At 43.7% G+C, this 22164-nt stretch overlaps 1 protein-coding gene and 1 long non-coding RNA gene across 2 annotated transcripts; one reads left to right on the forward strand and one right to left on the reverse strand.

Moving 5' to 3' along the window:
• Positions 1 to 1693: 1693 nt before the first annotated feature.
• LOC123404425 lies at positions 1694 to 2239 on the reverse strand. The gene is made up of 2 exons (XR_006611791.1): positions 2124 to 2239; positions 1694 to 2028 (listed from the first exon to the last, which is right to left on the reverse strand). It is a non-coding gene; the product is annotated as an uncharacterized LOC123404425 (long non-coding RNA).
• A 13714-nt stretch (positions 2240 to 15953) lies between these two features.
• Positions 15954 to 21954, forward strand: LOC123406041. Its single transcript, XM_045099541.1, has 12 exons — positions 15954 to 16053; positions 16533 to 16586; positions 16670 to 16805; positions 16955 to 17064; positions 17204 to 17273; positions 17383 to 17456; positions 17552 to 17647; positions 17854 to 17946; positions 18201 to 18328; positions 18408 to 18654; positions 18731 to 20142; positions 21256 to 21954. Exons 2-12 carry the CDS (start codon positions 16548 to 16550, stop codon positions 21266 to 21268), a joined length of 2418 nt encoding a protein of 805 aa, XP_044955476.1. The 5' UTR covers positions 15954 to 16053; positions 16533 to 16547; the 3' UTR covers positions 21269 to 21954.
• The last annotated feature ends 210 nt before the right edge of the window (positions 21955 to 22164 follow it).

A 22164-nucleotide genomic window follows, 5' to 3' on the forward strand; every position in this document is an offset into this window, starting at 1 on the left:
CTCAAGACTAGTTTTAGCCCCTACTTAGTCAGGGATGCTTGGAACTTTAGCCTCTTAAAGAGACTGTTTTAAGTTAGACTAGTTTTAGTCCCTTGGATCCAAGCACCCTCTAATAAGATGTCCTCTTCTTAAAATAGCTACAGTGTAAAATGTCACACTTTTTATTAATTAGGTGTACACCCTTTCTTATATATAGTTTAATTTTGCAAATTAACTGTTCTTATTGAGTAACGTGATTGTTTAGGAAACATAGATAGACTAGAATTTAGTGATGCCTTAACTTATACTCTAAGATGATCATGTACTTCTATATATATGCTAACAAGGCTCAAGCAATACAACAACTATTTCACCAATTCCTCATTCCCTTTCAACATGGTATCTGCCGCAAGTTCCTTGACCTAGCCGTTGCCACCGCTTCGACCCCAGGGAGGCCGGCCTCCATGACCTCCGTCGGAGGCGACGCCGCCCATACTTAGGGTTCATCCGCCAGTCTACTGTCGACCGCGCATCTTCCCTACCGTCGACCGCACGTCTTTCCGTCGTTGCACCGGTCGTCGCCGCTCTTCTCCGACCGGGATTGCTCCATCACCATCCGTCCCCGCCGTCTCTTCATACAATTGCGCACCGGCTGCGTCAGGCCGACTCCCGGCTCCGGCCATTGGCATAGCCAGGAGAAAGAAAAAACATGGCCACATGAGAGGGCAAAATGGGCGCGGCACAGGAAAGTTGGCTTTGCAGTGTGTGCCCAGAAAAAAGACGCAAACAGCGGCCCCTTAACCTGGACACGTGGTTGACACACGAGGCGGCTGGCGACATCCAACTGTTTGGAAGGAGTTTCCCCAAATTAAAATATTTGGCTGCGCCAGGACCTTAAACGTTGACGGACAATCGGACCCCAACCATGCAACACTCCGGCTCAATAAGCATCTACGAGATGTATAGGACTACCGTTTTGTCAAATTTACAGTGAAACCCGAACTTCTCATTTAGTTCGCGTTCTGAGTTTATTATCCGCAATTTCAGATTGCAAATTCATCATTGTTTTTGCCGATTATACGATAGTTTGTAGGAACTTGAACCTGGTTGTTCAGGCTGAAAGTGCTTACGGCAAAGTCAAAAACCATAAGGTTAAAATTCATCAAATTAATAGTTATCTACACACTCATTGAAAGATAGGGCAACCGTCACATCTAAGGTACATGTGGCTCTTTGAAAGGAGATAAAGACCACGGCTACACAATTCAAGCATTGTTCCTTCGTCTTTGAAGGAAGAACACGCTTTTGGTTTAGGCTTGGACGTCATCTTTGGAATCTCAGTCCCCCAGACCTTCTCCGTATCCAATAGTTAAGTTACACTGTCATATAACATTATTTAGACATCCTTTGTGCTTTCAAGGCACTTGCAGTTCCCGTGTATTTTTGTACACCTATGAAATTTAATGGAGTAACATTTTGTGTTCTGTGAAAACATTAACGGCAAATATTCCACCGCTGATAGTATCCATGGAAAAAAAACACCAATTCCTATATAACACTCAAACGGTCCAACTAAGGTGGACAAAAAAGGTGCATGCATTTTAATGGTTGTTGTTTGGAATTTATGAGTTCACTATAGTTATTTTGTTCCTTTCAGAAGTAGGGTGGTATCTTGAGAACAACATTTATAAATCCCTTGATACTCCACATCAGCCAAGCATCACTTCTATTATTATTTTTGTAATACATCATTTTCCAGCTTATATCTATATTATAATATTCCCACTCTTATTCTCATAACAACAAAAATTAAATGGGCAACTAGTTAGCATCACTGTTCCCCTTTTTGGAGCCCTGTATGCGGAGGGAGCTAAATGTGCACACCCTGCACTTGCATATCGTTCCAACACAATTCGCCTTCCATACACACTCATCATTTGGACGACACACGTTCTTGTACTTTTGATTGCAACCATTCTCACAAGAACTGGCTGAACAGACACCAGAAAAGTCCAATAGTTGTTTCTGTGCAATGTTGTGTTTTTCCATCTGCAAAGCATCACCATGACAACGAAACACACATCATGAGCATATATATAGTCGACTGATGAAACATTGTTTTGTGTGAACAAGTTTAATTGTACCTGATACAAGTATGATGAAAGCGAGGGTCACGAGTAGTGCTAGAGTGAACTTCATCTTAGCTTAGATGTTATTGTGACAAAATAATTTTGCTGCTGGTTGATTGTGTTTACCTGTGCATTGTGGGGCTAGCAAATTTAAGTGCATGTCTTTTTATAATGGATTTGATATCAATGCTCATTACAATATTCTTAAAATAGCACTAAAGTCCAACATTGGATAAGTCATGCTAATTATGGTACCAATTAATTGCAATAATTGTGTACGGGCAGATGCTTTTTATACAGTGGATACGATACCAATACACATTAGCATGAACTAAAAATAGCACTAACATGGGAGATTGGATAAGTCACGCCACTTTGGTAGCAATTAATTGCAATGATCGGAAATACACACATAGTCAATTTCAGTTAACCGCGAAAGATCAACCTTGCTAAAGATGGAGAAAGTGGACTGAGCATATTCAATTTAACCTATTGGCCTATTCCTAAATCCCACGGTCGCTCTTGATTAAGGTTAGTTTTAGAGTATTTAAATTGTAATATTTTATCTTAAACTCCAAGACATTGTTATTGTATTAAAACTGCAATAGTTTTATGTCATATTTCTGATACATCATCAATTTCATCAATGGTCAGATGTAACTTTAAGAAAGCCATGCCCACGGGGTATACCCACGAAGGACAGAAAAGGCCTAGAAACCACCTGGTGTCATCTTTGACATGGATGAGATAAACATAGGAAGTTTCATCGGCCCATGTCAAAGTGAAGTGAAAACTGTAATACTTTCCAAAATTGTAGAGGGATAGAAAGATTTAATAATTTATAATGATAGCTAGAAATAGAAGTTCCATTCTTCCATAAAAGATCTAAATTTTGATTTAGGCCTGGAAATTCTTCACGGATATCCCCATCAATACAATAATATACTTATCAATGGTAGATTATTATCGGTACCCACATGTTCATTTCTTTTGTCATCGATGCCAAAACTTTATTTGGTCGTACTAGTTACAAAGTGCATCTCCAACTCGGCCCGCAAATGTACGGATGAGGGTGTGCGAATGATGTAAGCCAACCAAAATCGTACCCCATCAGCCAAGTTTGTGAAGGTTTTTTCATGAAAAACTTCATAGTCCACATTTCTTATTTTTCCTATGCATGGAGTTAGTCACATAGAATGATGATTGCCACCAGTTTCCTATTTTTTTGATTTTTTTGAATTACTTATGCTCAATCCTAACGTTTGAAAACCTCTCAAAACCCCATCAAAACCCCGCACCTGTCTGGACCATTGGATCGCCGTGAATGGACAGTCTGGATCAGAAAGTAGGGCCACATCAGCGATCCACGGGTTGCGCTTTCATTAGTCAGTCCAGCTCCACCGAAACGTTACGCTCCTCCACATCGATTAACTGAAGAATTGTTGCACTATGTTAACTGAAGAATTGTTGCGCTACCAGAGAGTGCAACGTTGTCGTGGCCAAGGTCGCGGACAAGGGGGAGGGCTCAAGGACGTCAATTCCATGCGACAAGAGTGAGGGGACGCACGGGGGAGACTACTTTGAAGTCCGGGCTGAACAAACTACTTCTCCTTTTAGCAAAACAGAGAAATACCCAATGCATGTAGTTGAAGAATTATTGGATGAGTTATCTTATGCTCTTTGGTTTACTAAGCTGGATCTGATCTGAGAGCTGGATGAGTTATCTTCTGTTGTTTGGTTTACTAAGATTACATGAAGCAGATTTGATCTGAGAGCTGGTTACCATTAGATAAAATCAGAGTCTTTTTTTTTAAAGAAAGCAGACATCATTCGATTTACATCTCACATAAATTACCAGCAGCTAAAAAAGCTAAAATCCTCAAAGCAAGCATAACAACAAGGAAATGTCTTGGGAATTAGGTGTTGGAAATATGCCCTAGATGTTGGGGAACGTCGCATGGGAAACAAAAAAATTCCTACGCGCACGAAGACCTATCATGGTGATGTCCATCTACGAGAGGGGATGTGTGATCTACGTACCCTTGTAGACCGTACAGCAGAAGCGTTAGTGAACGCGGTTGATGTAGTGGAACGTCCTCACGTCCCTCGATCCGCCCCGCGAACCGTTCGCGATCAGTCCCACGATCTAGTGCCGAACGGACGGCACCTCCGCGTTCAGCAGACGTACAGCTCGACGATGATCTCGGCCTTCTTGATCCAGCAAGAGAGACGGAGAGGTAGAAGAGTTCTCCGGCAGCGTGACGGCGCTCCGGAGGTTGGTGGTGATCTTATCTCAGCAGGGCTCCGCCCGAGCTCCGCAGAAACGCGATCTAGAGGAAAAACCGTGGAGGTATGTGGTCGGGCTGCCGTGGAAAAGTCGTCTCAAATCAGCCCTAAAACCTCCGTATATATAGGGGGAAGAGGGGGAGCCTTGCCTTGGGGTCCAAGGACCCCTAAGGGTTTCGGCCGAGCCAAAGGGGGCAGCCCTCCCCTTCCAAACCGAGTCCAACTAGGTTTGGAAGGAGGAGTCCTTCCCCCTTTTCCCACCTCCTCTTTTTTTTCCTTTTCTCTTTGATTTTATTCCTATGGCGCATAGGGCCTTCTTGGGCTGTCCCACCAGCCCACTAAGGGCTGGTGTGCCACCCCCAAGGCCTATGGCCTTCCCCGGGGTGGGTTGCCCCCCCGGTGAACTCCCGGAACCCATTCGTCATTCCCGGTACATTCCCGGTAACTCTGAAAACCTTCCGGTAATCAAATGAGGTCATCCTATATATCAATCTTCGTTTCCGGACCATTCCGGAAACCCTTGTGACGTCCGTGATCTCATCCGGGACTCCTAACAACATTCGGTAACCAACCATATAACTCAAATACACATAAAACAACGTCGAACCTTAAGTGTGCAGACCCTGCGGGTTCGAGAACTATGTAGACATGACCCGAGAGACTCCTCGGTCAATATCCAATAGCGGGACCTGGATGCCCATATTGGATCCTACATATTCTACGAAGATCTTATCGTTTGAACCTCAGTGCCAAGGATTCATATAATCCCGTATGTCATTCCCTTTGTCCTTCGGTATGTTACTTGCCCGAGATTCGATCGTCAGTATCCGTATACCTATTTCAATCTCGTTTACCGGCAAGTCTCTTTACTCGTTCTGTAATACAAGATTCCGCAACTTACACTAAGTCACATTGCTTGCAAGGCTTGTGTGTGATGTTGTATTACCGAGTGGGCCCCGAGATACCTCTCCGTCACACGGAGTGACAAATCCCAGTCTCGATCCATACTAACTCAACGAACACCTTCGGATATACCTGTAGAGCATCTTTATAGTCACCCAGTTACGTTGCAAGGTTTGATACACACAAAGTATTCCTCCGGTGTCAGTGAGTTATATGATCTCATGGTCATAGGAACAAATACTTGACACGCAGAAAACAGTAGCAACAAAATGACACGATCAACATGCTACGTCTATTAGTTTGGGTCTAGTCCATCACGTGATTCTCCTAATGACGTGATCCAGTTATCAAGCAACAACACCTTGTTTATAATCAGAAGACACTGACTATCTTTGATCAACTGGCTAGCCAACTAGAGGCTTGCTAGGGACAGTGTTTTGTCTATGTATCCACACATGTATATAAGTCTTCATTCAATACAATTATAGCATGGATAATAAACGATTATCTTGATACAGGAATTATAATAATAACTATATTATTATTGCCTCTAGGGCATAATTCCAACAGTCTCCCACTTGCACTAGAGTCAATAATCTAGCCCTCACATCATCATGCGAATTACATTGTAATAAATCTAACACCCATACAGTTCTGGTGTCGATCATGCTTTGCCCGTGGAAGAGGTTTAGTCAGCGGGTCTGCTACATTCAGATCCGTGTGCACTTTGCATATATTCACGTCCTCCCCTTCGACGTAGTCGCGGATGAGGTTGAAGCGTCGTTTGATGTGTCTGGACTTCTTATGAAACCGTGGTTCCTTTGCTAAGGCAATGGCACCCGTGTTGTCACAGAACAAGGTTATTGGATTCAGTGCACTTGGCACCACTCCAAGATTCGTCATGAACTGCTTCATCCAGACACCCTCCTTAGCTGCCTCCGAGGCAGCCATGTACTCCGCTTCACATGTAGAATCTGCTACGACGCTTTGCTTGGAACTGCACCAGCTTACCGCACCCCCATTAAGAATAAATATGTATCCGGTCTGCGACTTAGAGTCGTCCGGATCTGTGTCGAAGCTTGCATCGATGTAACCTTTTACGGCGAGCTCTTCGTCACCTCCATACACGAGAAACATCTCCTTAGTCCTTTTCAGGTACTTCAGGATATTCTTGACCGCCATCCAGTGATCCACTCCTGGATTACTCTGAAACCTACCTGCCATACTTATGGCCAGGCTACCGTCCGGTCTAGTGCACAACATTGCATACATGATAGAACCTATGGCTGAAGCATAGGGGACGGTGCTCATATGCTCTCTATCCTCATCAGTTGCTGGGCACTGAGTCTTACTCAATCTCGTACCTTGTAAAACTGGCAAGAACCCTTTCTTGGACTGTTCCATTTTGAACCTCTTCAAAACTTTATCAAGGTATGTGCTTTGTGGAAGTCCTATCAGGCGTTTTGATCTATCCCTGTAGATCTTAATGCCTAGAATGTAAGCAACTTCTCCTAGGTCCTTCATAGAGAAACTTTCATTCAAGTAATCCTTTATGCTCTCCGAAAACTCTACGTTGTTTCCAATCAGCAATATGTCATCCACATATAATATTAGAAACGCCACAGAGCTCCCACTCACTTTCTTGTAAATAAAAGATTCTCCAACCACTTGTATAAACCCAAATGCTTTGATCACCTCATCAAAGCGTTTGTTCCAACTCCGAGATGCTTGCACCAGTCCATAAATGGATCGCTGGAGCTTACACACCTTGTTAGCATTCTTAGGATCGACAAAACCTTCGGGTTGCATCATATACAACTCTTCCTTAAGGAAACCGTTAAGGAACGCCGTTTTGACATCCATCTGCCAGATTTCATAATCGAAAAATGCAGCTATTGCTAACATGATTCTGACGGACTTAAGCATCGCTACGGGTGAGAATGTCTCATCGTAGTCAACTCCTTGAACTTGTGAAAAACCCTTTGCCACAAGTCGAGCTTTATAAACGGTCACATTGCCGTCAGCGTCCGTCTTCCTCTTAAAGATCCATTTGTTCTGAATAGCCTTGCGGCCCTCAGGTAGTACTTCCAAAGTCCACACTTCGTTCTCATACATGGATCCTATCTCGGACTTCATGGTTTCTAGCCATTTGTTGGAATCTGGGCCCACCATTGCTTCTTCATAATTTGCAGGTTCATTGTTGTCCAACCACATGATTGATAAGACGGGATTACCGTACCACTCTGGAGCAGCACGTGGTCTCGTCAACCTGCGTGGTTCGACATAAACTTGAACCGGAGTTTGATGATCATCATCATTAACTTCCTCCTCAACCGGCATCGCAACTACAGAGGTTTCCCCTTGCCCTGCACCACCATCCAGAGGGATGAGAGGTTCGACAACCTCGTCAAGTTCTATCTTCCTCCCACTCAATTCTCTCGAGAGAAACTCCTTCTCGAGAAAAGCTCCGTTTTTAGCAACAAACACTTTGCCCTCAGATTTGAGATAGAAGGTGTACCCAACTGTCTCTTTTGGGTAACCTATGAAGATGCACTTTTCCGCTTTGGGTTCCAGCTTTTCAGGCTGAAGCTTTTTGACATAAGCATCACATCCCCAAACTTTAAGAAACGACAACTTTGGCCTTTTGCCATACCACAGTTCGTATGGTGTCGTCTCAACGGATTTTGATGGTGCCCTATTTAAAGTGAATGCAGCTGTTTCTAATGCATAACCCCAAAATGATAACGGCAAATCGGTAAGAGACATCATAGATCGCACCATCTCTAATAAAGTACGATTACGACGTTCGGACACACCATTACGCTGTGGTGTTCCAGGCGGTGTCAACTGTGAAACAATTCCACATTGTCTTAAGTGAGCACCAAACTCGAAACTCAGATATTCACCCCCACGATCAGACCGTAGGAACTTGATCTTCTTGTTACGATGATTTTCAACTTCACTTTGAAATTGCTTGAACTTTTCAAATGTTTCAGACTTGTGCTTCATTAAGTAGACATAACCATATCTACTCAAATCGTCAGTGAAGGTGAGAAAATAACGATATCCGCCGCGTGCCTCTACGCTCATCGGACCACACACATCGGTATGTAAGATTTCCAACAAGTCACTTGCACGCTCCATTGTTTCGGAAAACGGAGTTTTAGTCATCTTGCCCATGAGGCATGGTTTGCACGTGTCAAGTGAATCAAAGTCAAGTGACTCCAAAAGTCCATCGGCATGGAGTTTCTTCATGCGCTTTACACCAATATGACCTAAGCGGCAGTGCCACAAAAATATGGCGCTATCATTGTTAACTCTAACTCTTTTGGTCTCAATGTTATGTATGTGTGTATCGCTATCAAGATTCAATATGAACAATCCTCTCACATTGGGTGCATGACCATAAAAGATGTTACTCATAGAAATAGAACAACCATTATTCTCTGACTTAAAAGAGTAACCGTCTCGCAATAAACAAGATCCAGATATAATGTTCATGCTCAACGCAGGCACTAAATAACAATGATTCAAGTTCATAACTAATCCTGATGGTAACTGAAGTGAAACTGTGCCGACGGCGATTGCATCAACCTTGGAACCATTTCCTACGCGCATCGTCACTTCATCTTTCGCCAGCCTTCGTCTATTCCGCAGTTCCTGTTTCGAGTTGCAAATATGAGCAACAGAACCGGTATCGAATACCCAGGCACTACTACGAGAGCCGGTTAAGTACACATCAATAACATGTATATCAAATATACCTGATTTTTCTTTGGCCGCCTTCTTATCAGCCAGATACTTGGGGCAATTGCGCTTCCAGTGACCCGTACCCTTGCAATAGTAACACTCTGTTTCAGGCTTAGGTCCAGCTTTGGGTTTCTTCGTCGGATTGGCAACAGGCTTGCCGATCTTCTTTGATTTACCCTTCTTGCCTTTGCCGTTTCTCTTGAAACTAGTGGTCTTATTCACCATCAACACTTGATGTTCTTTACGGAGTTCAGACTCTGCGACTTTCAGCATCGCAAACAACTCGCCGGGTGACTTGTTCATCCCTTGCATGTTGTAGTTCAACACAAAGCCTTTATAGCTTGGCGGCAGTGATTGAAGGATTCTGTCAGTGATAGCCTCTTGCGGGAGTTCAATCCCCAGCTCAGCTAGACGGTTTGAGTACCCAGACATTTTGAGCACATGTTCACTGACAGACGAGTTCTCCTCCATCTTGCAAGCATAGAATTTATCGAAGGTCTCATACCTCTCGATCCGGGCGTTCTTTTGAAAGATAAACTTCAACTCTTGGAACATCTCAAATGCTCCATGACGCTCAAAGCGACGTTGAAGTCCTGGTTCTAAGCCATACAAGACTGCACATTGAACTACCGAGTAGTCCTCCTTACGTGCTAACCAAGCGTTCTTAACATCCTGATCAGCCGTAGCGGGTGGTTCATCTCCTAGCGCAGCATTAAGGACATAATCCTTCTTCCCATCTTGTAAGATTAGCTTAAGATTACGAGCCCAGTCTACAAAGTTGCTTCCATCATCTTTCAACTTAGCTTTCTCTAGGAACGTATTAAAATTCAGGATGACTGTCGCGTGAGCCATGATCTACAACACAAATATATTCAAAGTGGACTTTGACTATGTTCAAGATAATTAGAGTTTAACTTAATCAAATTACTCACTAAACTCCTACTCAAAAAGTACATCTCTCTAGTCATTTGAGTGGTTCATGATCCACTTACACTAGCTCAAGTCCGATCATCACGTGAGTTGAGCATAGTTTCAGTGGTAAGCATCCCCATGCTAATCATATCATCTATATGATTCATGATCGACCTTTCGGTCTCATGTGTTCCGAGGCCATGTCTGCACATGCTAGGCTCGTCAAGCTTAACCCGAGTGTTCCGCGTGCGCAACTATTTTGCACCCGTTGTATGTGAACGTTGAGTCTATCACACCCGATCATCACGTGGTGTCTCGAAACGACGAACTGTAGCAACGGTGCACAGTCGGGGAGAACACAATTTCGTCTTGAAATTTTAGTGAGAGATCACCTCATAATGCTACCGTCGTTCTAAGCAAAATAAGGTGCATAAAGGATTAACATCACATGCAATTCATAAGTGACATGATATGGCCATCATCACGTGCTCCTTGATCTCCATCACCAAGCACCGGCACGATCTTCTTGTCACCGACGCCACACCATGATCTCCATCAACGTGTCGCCATCGGGGTTGTCGTGCTACTCATGCTATTACTACTAAAGCTACATCCTAGCAAAATAGTAAACGCATCTGCAAGCACAAACGTTAGTATAAAGACAACCCTATGGCTCCTGCCGGTTGTCGTACCATCGACATGCAAGTCGATATTATCTATTACAACATGATCATCTCATACATCCAATATATCACATCACATCGTTGGCCATATCACATCACAAGCATACCCTGCAAAAACAAGTTAGACGCCCTCTAATTTTGTTGTTGCATGTTTTACGTGGTGACCATGGGTATCTAGTAGGATCGCATCTTACTTACGCAAACACCACAACGGAGATATACGAGTTGCTATTTAACCTCATCCAAGGACCTCCTCGGTCAAATCCGATTCAACTAAAGTTGGAGAAACTGACACCCGTCAGTCATCTTTGAGCAACGGAATTACTCGTAGAGATGAAACCAGTCTCTCGTAAGCGTACGAGTAATGTCGGTCCGAGCCGCTTCGATCCAAAAATACCGCGGAATCAAGAAAAGACTAAGGAGGGCAGCAAAACGCACATCACCGCCCACAAAAACTTTTATGTTCTACTCGAGAAGACATCTACGCATGAACCTAGCTCATGATGCCACTGTTGGGGAACGTCGCATGGGAAACAAAAAATTTCCTACGCGCACGAAGACCTATCATGGTGATGTCCATCTACGAGAGGGGATGTGTGATCTACGTACCCTTGTAGACCGTACAGCAGAATCGTTAGTGAACGCGGTTGATGTAGTGGAACGTCCTCACGTCCCTCGATCCGCCCCGCGAACCGTTCGCGATCAGTCCCACGATCTAGTGCCGAACGGACGGCACCTCCGCGTTCAGCAGACGTACAGCTCGACGATGATCTCGGCCTTCTTGATCCAGCAAGAGAGACGGAGAGGTAGAAGAGTTCTCCGGCAGCGTGACGGCGCTCCGGAGGTTGGTGGTGATCTTATCTCAGCAGGGCTCCGCCCGAGCTCCGCAGAAACGCGATCTAGAGGAAAAACCGTGGAGGTATGTGGTCGGGCTGCCGTGGAAAAGTCGTCTCAAATCAGCCCTAAAACCTCCGTATATATAGGGGGAAGAGGGGGAGCCTTGCCTTGGGGTCCAAGGACCCCTAAGGGTTTCGGCCGAGCCAAAGGGGGCAGCCCTCCCCTTCCAAACCGAGTCCAACTAGGTTTGGAAGGAGGAGTCCTTCCCCCTTTTCCCACCTCCTCTTTTTTTTCCTTTTCTCTTTGATTTTATTCCTATGGCGCATAGGGCCTTCTTGGGCTGTCCCACCAGCCCACTAAGGGCTGGTGTGCCACCCCCAAGGCCTATGGCCTTCCCCGGGGTGGGTTGCCCCCCGGTGAACTCCCGGAACCCATTCGTCATTCCCGGTACATTCCCGGTAACTCCGAAAACCTTCCGGTAATCAAATGAGGTCATCCTATATATCAATCTTCGTTTCCGGACCATTCCGGAAACCCTTGTGACGTCCGTGATCTCATCTGGGACTCCTAACAACATTCGGTAACCAACCATATAACTCAAATACACATAAAACAACGTCGAACCTTAAGTGTGCAGACCCTGCGGGTTCGAGAACTATGTAGACATGACCCGAGAGACTCCTCGGTCAATATCCAATAGCGGGACCTGGATGCCCATATTGGATCCTACATATTCTACGAAGATCTTATCGTTTGAACCTCAGTGCCAAGGATTCATATAATCCCGTATGTCATTCCCTTTGTCCTTCGGTATGTTACTTGCCCGAGATTCGATCGTCAGTATCCGTATACCTATTTCAATCTCGTTTACCGGCAAGTCTCTTTACTCGTTCTGTAATACAAGATTCCGCAACTTACACTAAGTCACATTGCTTGCAAGGCTTGTGTGTGATGTTGTATTACCGAGTGGGCCCCGAGATACCTCTCCGTCACACGGAGTGACAAATCCCAGTCTCGATCCATACTAACTCAACGAACACCTTTGGAGATACCTGTAGAGCATCTTTATAGTCTCCCAGTTACGTTGCGACGTTTGATACACACAAAGTATTCCTCCGGTGTCAGTGAGTTATATGATCTCATGGTCGTAGGAACAAATACTTGACACGCAGAAAACAGTAGCAACAAAATGACACGATCAACATGCTATGTCTATTAGTTTGGGTCTAGTCCATCACGTGATTCTCCTAATGACGTGATCCAGTTATCAAGCAACAACCCCTTGTTTATAATCAGAAGACACTGACTATCTTTGATCAACTGGCTAGCCAACTAGAGGCTTGCTAGGGACAGTGTTTTGTCTATGTATCCACACATGTATATAAGTCTTCATTCAATACAATTATAGCATGGATAATAAACGATTATCTTGATACATGAATTATAATAATAACTATATTATTATTGCCTCTAGGGCATAATTCCAACACTAGAGGCAATAATAATTAGTTATTATTATATTTCTTTGTTCATGATAATCGTTTATTATCCATGCTATAATTGTATTGACTGGAAACACAATACTTGTGTGGATACATAGACAAAACACTGTCCCTAGTAAGCCACTAGTTGACTAGCTCGTTGATGAAAGATGGTCAAGGTTTCGTGGCCATAGGCAAGTGTTGTTACTTGACAACGGGATCACATCATTAGGAGAATCATGTGATGGACTAGACCCAAACTAATAGACGTAGCATGTTGATCGTGTCATTTTGTTGCTACTGTTTTCTGCGTGTCAAGTATTTGTTCCTATGACCATGAGATCATATAACTCACTGACACCGGAGGAATGCTTTGTGTGTATCAAACGTTGCAACGTAACTGGGTGACTATAAAGATGCTCTACAGGTATCTCCGAAGGTGTTCGTTGAGTTAGTATGGATCAAGAGTGGGATTTGTCACTCCGTATGACGGAGAGGTATCTCAGGGCCCACTCGGTAATACAACATCACACACAAGCCTTGCAAGCAACGTGACTTAGTGTAAGTTGCGGGATCTTGTATTACGGAACGAGTAAAGAGACTTGCCGGTGAACGAGATTGAAATAGGTATGCAGATACTGACGATCGAATCTCAGGCAAGTAACATACCGAAGGACAAAGGGAATGACATACGGGATTATATGAATCCTTGGCACTGAGGTTCAAACGATAAGATCTTCGTAGAATATGTAGGATCCAATATGGGCATCCAGGTCCCGCTATTGGATATTGACCGAGGAGTCTCTCGGGTCATGTCTACATAGTTCTGGAACCCGCAGGGTCTGCACACTTAAGGTTCGACGTTGTTTTATGCGTATTTGAGTTATATGGTTGGTTACCGAATGTTGTTAGGAGTTCCGGATGAGATCACACACGTCACGAGGGTTTTCGGAATCGTCCGGAAACGAAGATTGATATATAGGATGACCTCATTTGGTTACCGGAAGGTTTTCATGCATTACCGGAAAAGTTTCGGGCTCATCGGTAGTGTACTGGGAGTGCCAGGAGGGGTGTCGGGAACCATCAGGAGGGGTGTCACGCCCCAAGGGGTCTCATGGGCTATGGGAAGAGATAAACCAGCCCCTAGTGGGCTGGAATAAGTTCCCACTAAGGCCCATAAGGTTTGAGAAGGAAAAAACACAAGGTGGAAAGAGTTTCCAAGTGGGAAGGTGGAATCCTACTCCAAGTAGGATTGGAGTAGGACTTCTCCACCTCCAATTTCGGCCAAACCTTTAGGTTTTGAGGCTGCCTCCTCCCCTCCCTCCCTCCTATATATAGTGGGGTTTTAGGGCTGATTTGAGACAACTTTTGCCACGACAGCCTGACCACATACCTCCACGGTTTTACCTCTAGATCGCGTTTTTGCGGAGCTCGGGCGGAGCCCTGCTGAGATTAGATCACCACCAACGTCCGGAGCGTCGTCATGCTGCCGGAGAACTCATCTACCTCTCCGTGTATCTTGCTGGATCAAGAAGGTCGAGATCATCGTTGAGCTGTACGTGTGCTGAACGCGGAGGTGCCGTCCGTTCGGCACTAGACCGGAGCGGATCGTGGGACGGATCGCGGGACGGTTCGTGGGACGGTTCGCGGGGCGGATCGAGGGACGTGAGGACGTTCCACTACATCAACCGCGTTTCTTAACGCTTCTGCTGTGCGATCTACAAGGGTACGTAGATCGGAAATCCCCTCTCGTAGATGGACATCATCATGATAGGTCTTCGTGCGCGTAGGAATTTTTTTGTTTCCCATGCGACGTTCCCCAACATTAGGCTTAGATCAACCAACTCGCAAATGAAAACAAGTTCAACCAAGCAAGCCTGGCGTGGACCCCATGAGTTTTTTTATTTTTATTTTTTGAATTACTTATGCTCAACTCAAATTGATTGGCATATTTTCCAACAATAGCTTGCTGAAAAGATAAATTTGTACTTATATTGGTGAACCAATGTAACATATTAGCATGTATCTTACTGCTAAGTACATAATAAAACCATGTTCCAAACTTATGCCCATCTAGTATGGTTGATGTATTGTACATTTCTTCACATTATTCTAACACCTAAGAATAAAGAGACATAGTTCAAAATACGATGAGCATAGTATGATATCGTTCATATCAGAGACCAATTGATATTAGAAAAAACTGGAAACTGAATCATTTCGTGGGCACGTCCACCATCCAACTAAATTACAAATTAAGACCAGAAGAATATCATTTTTCTTTTTGAAACCTTGTAAGGTGCAAGGATACGATAAGAAAACTGTGTACAGATATATTTTACAACCATTGAAATGCATCACCGGAGTTCAAAGCGATACTCTCCCCAATTCTCTCCACCAAATTCTTCACGGCCTTCTCCTCCATGCTCCGCAACTCCCGTGGATCAATATCTCTACAAGGTAGGCGCAGAATCTCCCCTGCCCCTGTTTGTCAATGGCGGGAAGGGGGAAGCGGTAGGGGTGCCCTAGCAGTAGTGGAGTGAGGTACTGCAGGGCACGACGCGCAAATCGAGTTCAAGAATAGCTAAAGAAGGGTGCATTACCAATTAGAACTATTCTCTCCTCCCTCCATCTCATTCAATCCGTCCACGACACACGACTCTACATTCCAAATCGACGGAAGAAACAGAGCGCGAGGCCACAAATCCTTGCAAAATTGTGGGGAATGGGGCTAGGTTGCGAAATTACTCATCAGAGAAAGCTCCTCCGCCGCCGATGACATATAACTTATATTTAATCGATGATTTTTTTTTAGACAAGACGGAGGGAGTAATATATATTTTTCTAGACAAGATGGAGGGGGTAATAGAGAAGATTGAATAGCAAAGCCCAGTGTCAAGTTTGTTTTTCCAATTGATAGACTGCAATTGCAATGCATGGGCCGCTGCAGTTTTCTCTCACAAAACTCAAAAGAAAAGAAAAAAATCTCCGCAGTGTTCCCACAGCACACAACGGCGGCGAAAAGGGGGAGCTGCGCCGCCGGCGACCTCAATCGGCCCCGGCCCCGGCCCCGGCAGCCGCCCACGATTCGAGGTCTCCTTTCCCATCTCCCACTGATCCATTCTCTTTTCTCTCCTCTCATAGCCACTGGTTCGCGGTGGTGTTTGTCCGGTCGATCAGAAGAAGGGGATCTACATATCATGCCGCCGAATCCGTGCGCCATCTCTCGATTCCTCTTTCCTCCCGGCCCCCAATCTCCTCCCGTGCTGGTTGCCAATCCCCTTTCTCATAATTTCTCATCTCAATTTCGTGGTATGCGAGAGCTTTGTTAACTCTTGGTTGTTGTATAGTTGTATGCAATCCATTTCTTCCCCATGTACCACCTGGACTGCACATGGGGACTCTCTGACCTGCAGGATCTCTTCTACTGCTGCTGTTGATCTGGATTCCCCTGAAACAGGACTGCTCTCCGCTTTTTCAGTTTCGACAGATGTAGCTTCAGTTGCTTGCTCTGCTTCCCCATATGTCTCCACGATGAAAATGCCTATCTATAACGCACTTTTCAAATGCAGGAATCTGGGCAACTGATGGAGCAACCCAGTTCCAGTCAACATGGTATTGCTGAGGTAATGTTGCATATCTAGTCAATATCCATGACATTGGTTAATTTTCGTCCAGGCGAAAGAAAATTATCCCTACTTATTTGCAGGACATCTATCTTGCACCCATTCCTCAACCTTCACAGTCATTACATTACCTTCCTACGAGAGTAGTTTGTACACTATCACAGGGATCTAATGTAATTAGCATGGACTTTCATCCTTCACATCATACGCTACTACTAGGTACGATCAAAATCTATAATTTACTATATATATATATAGACGCAGTCACTCACAACTTTGCAAGTAATAAAGCTGTTTCATGTGATTTGGGTGTATATTAGGATTTTAACACCATATTAATTTTCTTCTCATGATTACTACTCAAATAGTTGGATCTGCTAATGGTGAATTTACACTTTGGGAGATTGCTACACACGAGAAGCTGCTCTCTAAGCCCTTCAAAGTCTGGGACATGCAAGCATGTTCAACACAATATCAGGTAACTGAGCACAATTCGTAATTCTGTATGTAATTCGCTCCTCTTTGGTTTTAGTTCTAGTCATGTACCTTGTTTGCAAGCATCTACATGTTCTCATGTTATATATATGTGCCTCACTATTTTTCTACTATGAGAAAAGAGTGTCATGGCTAAAGACTCTTCCATTGCCGTTAATCGAGTTACATGGAGCCCTGATGGGGACTTGATTGGTCAGTGTCAATATTTTCAATCTCCAGCCAGTAACTTTATATTGCATTTAGTATATTCTTCGCATTGTGCTCCATTGTTGCTGAAGCTTACTTTTTCTTTTTCTTTTAGGAGTTGCATTTACGAAACATTTGATCCATCTCCATGCATATCAGCATCCAAATGAAGCACGCCAAGTTATAGAGGTTTGATCTTCTTTCATCGAACACCAGTTATATAGATGTTACATTTCATTATATTGAGTGACTTCTGTTACTAAACCATTTATTTTTCATCTCAGATTGAGGCTCATTCTGGAGGAGTTAATGACATAGCCTTCTCCCGGCCAAATAAGCAACTTTATGTTGTCACATGTGGAGATGACAAGCTGATAAGGGTATCTTATATGTCTTAAATGGTTATCATCTACTCCCTCCGTCCCAAAATTCTTGTCTTAGGTTTATTTAGAAATGAATGTATCTAAATACTAAAACGTGACTAGATACATTCATACCTAGACAAACCTAAGACAAGAATTTTGGGACGGAGGGAGTATTTCCTTTTTCCCAGCCTGATCTTTTTAGCTTCCTTTCCATTTTGTAGGTCTGGGATATGCATGGACAGAAAATATATTCATTTGAAGGGCATGAGGCACCTGTGTATTCTATTTGCCCTCATCACATGGAAAATATTCATGTGTGTGCTATCTGAACACAATATTTAGGCATTAACATCTCAGCATGCAATGAATATATCTGGTTGCTCCTTAGTCTGTATACAGCAAAAGTCCACTCAACTATAGTTTAAATTGTGGCAGTATGAGCCACATGCGGGTGATGCCTGTATTTTCTATTTTGTGCTCTGAGAGAGATTTGCCACTGCATTGTTTTTTGAAGCACGTCAGACTTTATCTTGTGTACTTATATATGGTTTTATCGTGTTCGTTGCAGTTTATTTTTTCAATTTCCTTTGACGGGAAAATTAAGGCATGGCTTTATGACAATATGGGTTCTAGAGTGGAGTATGATGCTCCAGGAAAATGGTGTACTGCAATGCTCTATAGTGCCGACGGAACTAGGTAAACATAAATGTGTTAATTTGCTCACTAGAAGTGCTTCTAGTTATTCATACGTAATATTTTACTTGTTGATTTGAAGGTTGTTCTCATGTGGAACAAGTAAAGAGGGAGACTCACATTTAGTTGAGTGGAAGCAAAGTGAAGGATCTATCGAAAGGACATATTCTGGATTCCGTAAAACACCATCTAGTGTACTGCATGGTGTCGTGCAGTTTGATACAACTCATAATCACATTTTAGCTGCCGGTGAAGAGAACCGAATTAAGTTTTGGGATGCTGATAACACCAACATGCTTACCTGCATTGAAGCTGATGGAGGCTTGCCGGTTAGTCTGAATTCCCTATTATATTTGTCAACCTTTTTTCTCGACTTAATAATCTAACCCCTGTACATTCTAACAGAGCTTTCCGCGGTTAAGGTTCAATAAAGAAGGCAATCTTCTTGCTGTTACTACAGTAGAGAATGGCTTTAAGATACTTGCAAATACTGATGGGCTCAGGTCTTTATTGGCTTTTGGTGTGGGTCATGTGGCTACAATGTCAGAAACTCGAGACCAAGCCAGAAAGGTTCGATCCATCTTACCTGAGGAGTCAACCCCATGCATTGGAGTCTCCACGAATGATTCTGATGTGATGGCTGCATGTGGTGGAAAGGTATCCAAAGTCCTCGACGATGATGACCTTCTTAGGGAGATTATCGTCCGCGTTGGCTTCTCCACCACTCTTGTCCGTGCTGCCCTTGTCTGCAAGCGATGGTACCACCATGCCTCCGAACCCGCCTTCCTCTACCATTTCCATGAGCGCCACCGGTCCCGCCTCCTCGGCTTCTACCTCGAAGACAAGGAGGGTCATAAAGTGGCTTCCATTCGCTTCTTCCCAATGCTACCTCAGCCCCCAGAGCTTGCTGCCGTCATCCGCCGTGTGGTGAGCTACAGTTTGGAGTCCTACCGTGGTGCGCCAGCCAAATTCCTCTGCTCCTGGAGCAGCAGAGTCCTCATCAGCTTGCACAACCAGAATAATCACAACAAATTTACAGTTGGGGTGCACAATCTTTTGTATCCTGAGAGAGGCCTGGTTGTCGTCCCACCATGCCCACATGTCCAAATCCAGGATGTCTTTTACCGCAATCTCCTCCCGGTAGACGAAGTCGATGGCTTGTCCTACTTGCATGTTTCAGTGGTGTCTAACATACAGATAACAACATCAACAGTGCACGTACATATACTGCGACATGATGATGGTGTGTGGCGCATGTATCATACCTTCGACATAGACCAGCTCCTTGATCTGCGACAGGAACCAAAAGCTGTGCTTGCTAACAATAAAATCTACATAGCGAGCGCCCAGAAGGACATTGTTGTCTTGGATTTGAATGCCTCGAGCATCTCCACAGTTCAGCTCCCGCAAGGGGTGGAGTATGGTGATAGAGATATCATGTTGGCACGGGCTGATGATGCTTCTGGTGTGTATGTCATCCATGTCAAGAAGATTCAACTTCACATTTGGCTACACAAGGGGGACAACTGGTTGCTCGTGGACACCATTTGTTTGCGTGACAAGGTTGCTAATTTGAGGATCCCAGGGTGCGAGGTTGAGGATGAGCACAATGCTCCTCTCCAGATACACCATGTAGGTGACTATGCTGAGTTTGTGTTCTTGGAGATGGGTCGATGCGCGCTACACTTAGATGTCAAGTCCATGCAGTTGCGTAAAGTGTATGACATGACGGAAGAAGAACTGCAATTGGGTGACATCCATCCTCTTATGATGATCTGGCCTCCCAAATTTCCTGTGCTCAAGGATAATCCTGCAAGGTTTGCCTTTTTGTCCTCTTGTGGAGGTTACAAAGTTCTGTTGTGTACATCGTCCATTGCCTGTTAGGTATTGCTGTGGAAATATGTTGGGTATATGGTTGTCCTTAGGCCTTTTTGACAGAACTAGCTAAATGACATTAGAGAATGCTTGCCGTGCAATGATATCAAATAACTTACTGGGGTAGTGTTCACTTGTGGTCATAATATTGGACCGCAGGGTGTGGGTGTGTTTCTTTTATTTAAAGCTTTGGATGGAACTAGGCATAATGCTTCTTGAAACTGTTAGTCCCCCCTTACTAAGTCTCATAACATCAGTTTGTGATGGTGCTGAAAAGTGATTTGTGTGCTGTTCTTAGTATGCACCTCCAATTGAGTCGTATCACTGTTTTCTGAACTATCACCACAAAACTAGAAATTAGGCCTACAAAAGTAGTATAAAACATCATGTATATGAAGAACTGGAAGATGCTTAGCCTTGTTAATGTTTTGACCACAATATTTTTCTCGTCCTGAAACAGAATCACAAACCCATCAAACTTGGAATTTAGCTTTGTATTTCTTAAGTATAATCATGGTGTAATTTTCTACTGCCGACCTTTGAATTGTGAACCCCAAGCTATCTGTTATTACTTATTTTTTTAATCTGAATATTGTTGATGGATTGTATATTTTACTCTGGAACTCTAGTGGGTCATAATTTATATATAGGTATGCCTGAGCTTACGCATCATTTGTTGTTCAGATATATAACCCTGAAAATTTTCCTTTGTATGACAATTGGCAAGTTGTTGGTCCAAGCTAATGGTGGGTAATTTGTGTTTGTGTGGCATTTTTCCTTGTATGATCAGAATTTTGCTGTACTCGAATGCAGATTATAAATTGGAAACATCTCCGTTTGGGACATGATGCCATTTAACCCATAATAGCATTTAAAGGAAACTATATTGCTCCAGCAGATTCACTATTTGATTTCTGAGCACGCGTTACATTTTAGTATAGTTGTGCTAGCCACTTGTCTTGTTCGCTTATTTAATTTTGTGATGTGTTAAGTGGCCGAAAAGTATTCCGATGCTAAATTATCTTCATCCTGCTCCTTCGTTTTCTCTATAACAGCAATGCCGTGTGAAGAAGGATGATATACGCAAGCATTTGGATGGTCAGCGACCACGAGGAGCAGAGAACTGTATTTCCTTAATCAGTTGCAGTTCTAACTATCTTTAGTATACTTGTAGCTGATTTATTAGATGCTATGTAATCGGAACAGGCATTCCTATGTTATGGTACCACGACTGTTTGTGACCAAGATCTTTGTTTCATGCACAAGACTCTGTGTATATTTGTTTGGTAGCCATCCCGTCTTGTGTCTGCTTATGTCAGTCTTGTTGCTTGACTGGATTGAAGAGCAGAGAGCTACTTGATTGCTATGTATTGTGCTTGGCTGAATTGAAGAAACTGCAAGGGGGATTCACTGTCCCAGAGATGTTTCTATCACGAGGACAGACAAAATAGCAAGAATGAAACAAACAGAGCAGCGAGCTGCATTCCTCGGTAGAGCTGATCGACCGAAGAATTATCTGACTGCAGAATTGTGTACTAGACGGCCAAGGGGTTCTGTTTTGCTATACTTTGTTGTGGTAACCATTTATTTGCTCATGATCATGCTCCTGCCAAGCTCACTTTATTAGACAGCAGAGTTTTGCATATTAGACTGCAGAATTTTGTGTTGGTTCAGGAGGTGCTCAGCTGTGCTTTATTGGCCAAGGGTGTCATGTGACTGGAGAAGATGTTATGTAACTGGTTTGCATTTTTCCACCGGTGGATGAGAACTCTTTTGTATTTGTGAAATACTCCCTCTGTCCGGAATTAATTGTCGGAAAAATAGATAAAAATGGATGTATCATCTAGATACACTCATTTCTCCGACAAGTATTTCCGGAGGGAGGGAGTATTATCCTACACTATTTGTCTACAATTTTCCGCAGCAATGGGTATGTAATTGGAGCAGAAGGTATCTGTATAGAT

This window comes from Hordeum vulgare, chromosome 6H, assembly GCF_904849725.1.
Source record: "Hordeum vulgare subsp. vulgare chromosome 6H, MorexV3_pseudomolecules_assembly, whole genome shotgun sequence".
Lineage (NCBI taxonomy): Eukaryota > Viridiplantae > Streptophyta > Magnoliopsida > Poales > Poaceae > Hordeum > Hordeum vulgare.

What these genes read in the sequence shown, in the direction of transcription:
- LOC123406041 (XM_045099541.1), top strand. Translation starts at nt 16,548, where the DNA reads ATGGAGCAACCCAGTTCCAGTCAACATGGTATTGCTGAG. An exon ending in GAGATGACAAGCTGATAAGG is followed by an intron (nt 17,648 to 17,853) that starts GTATCTTATATG and finishes TCCATTTTGTAG; the next exon opens with GTCTGGGATATGCATGGACA. An exon ending in ATCACATGGAAAATATTCAT is followed by an intron (nt 17,947 to 18,200) that starts GTGTGTGCTATC and finishes TGTTCGTTGCAG; the next exon opens with TTTATTTTTTCAATTTCCTT.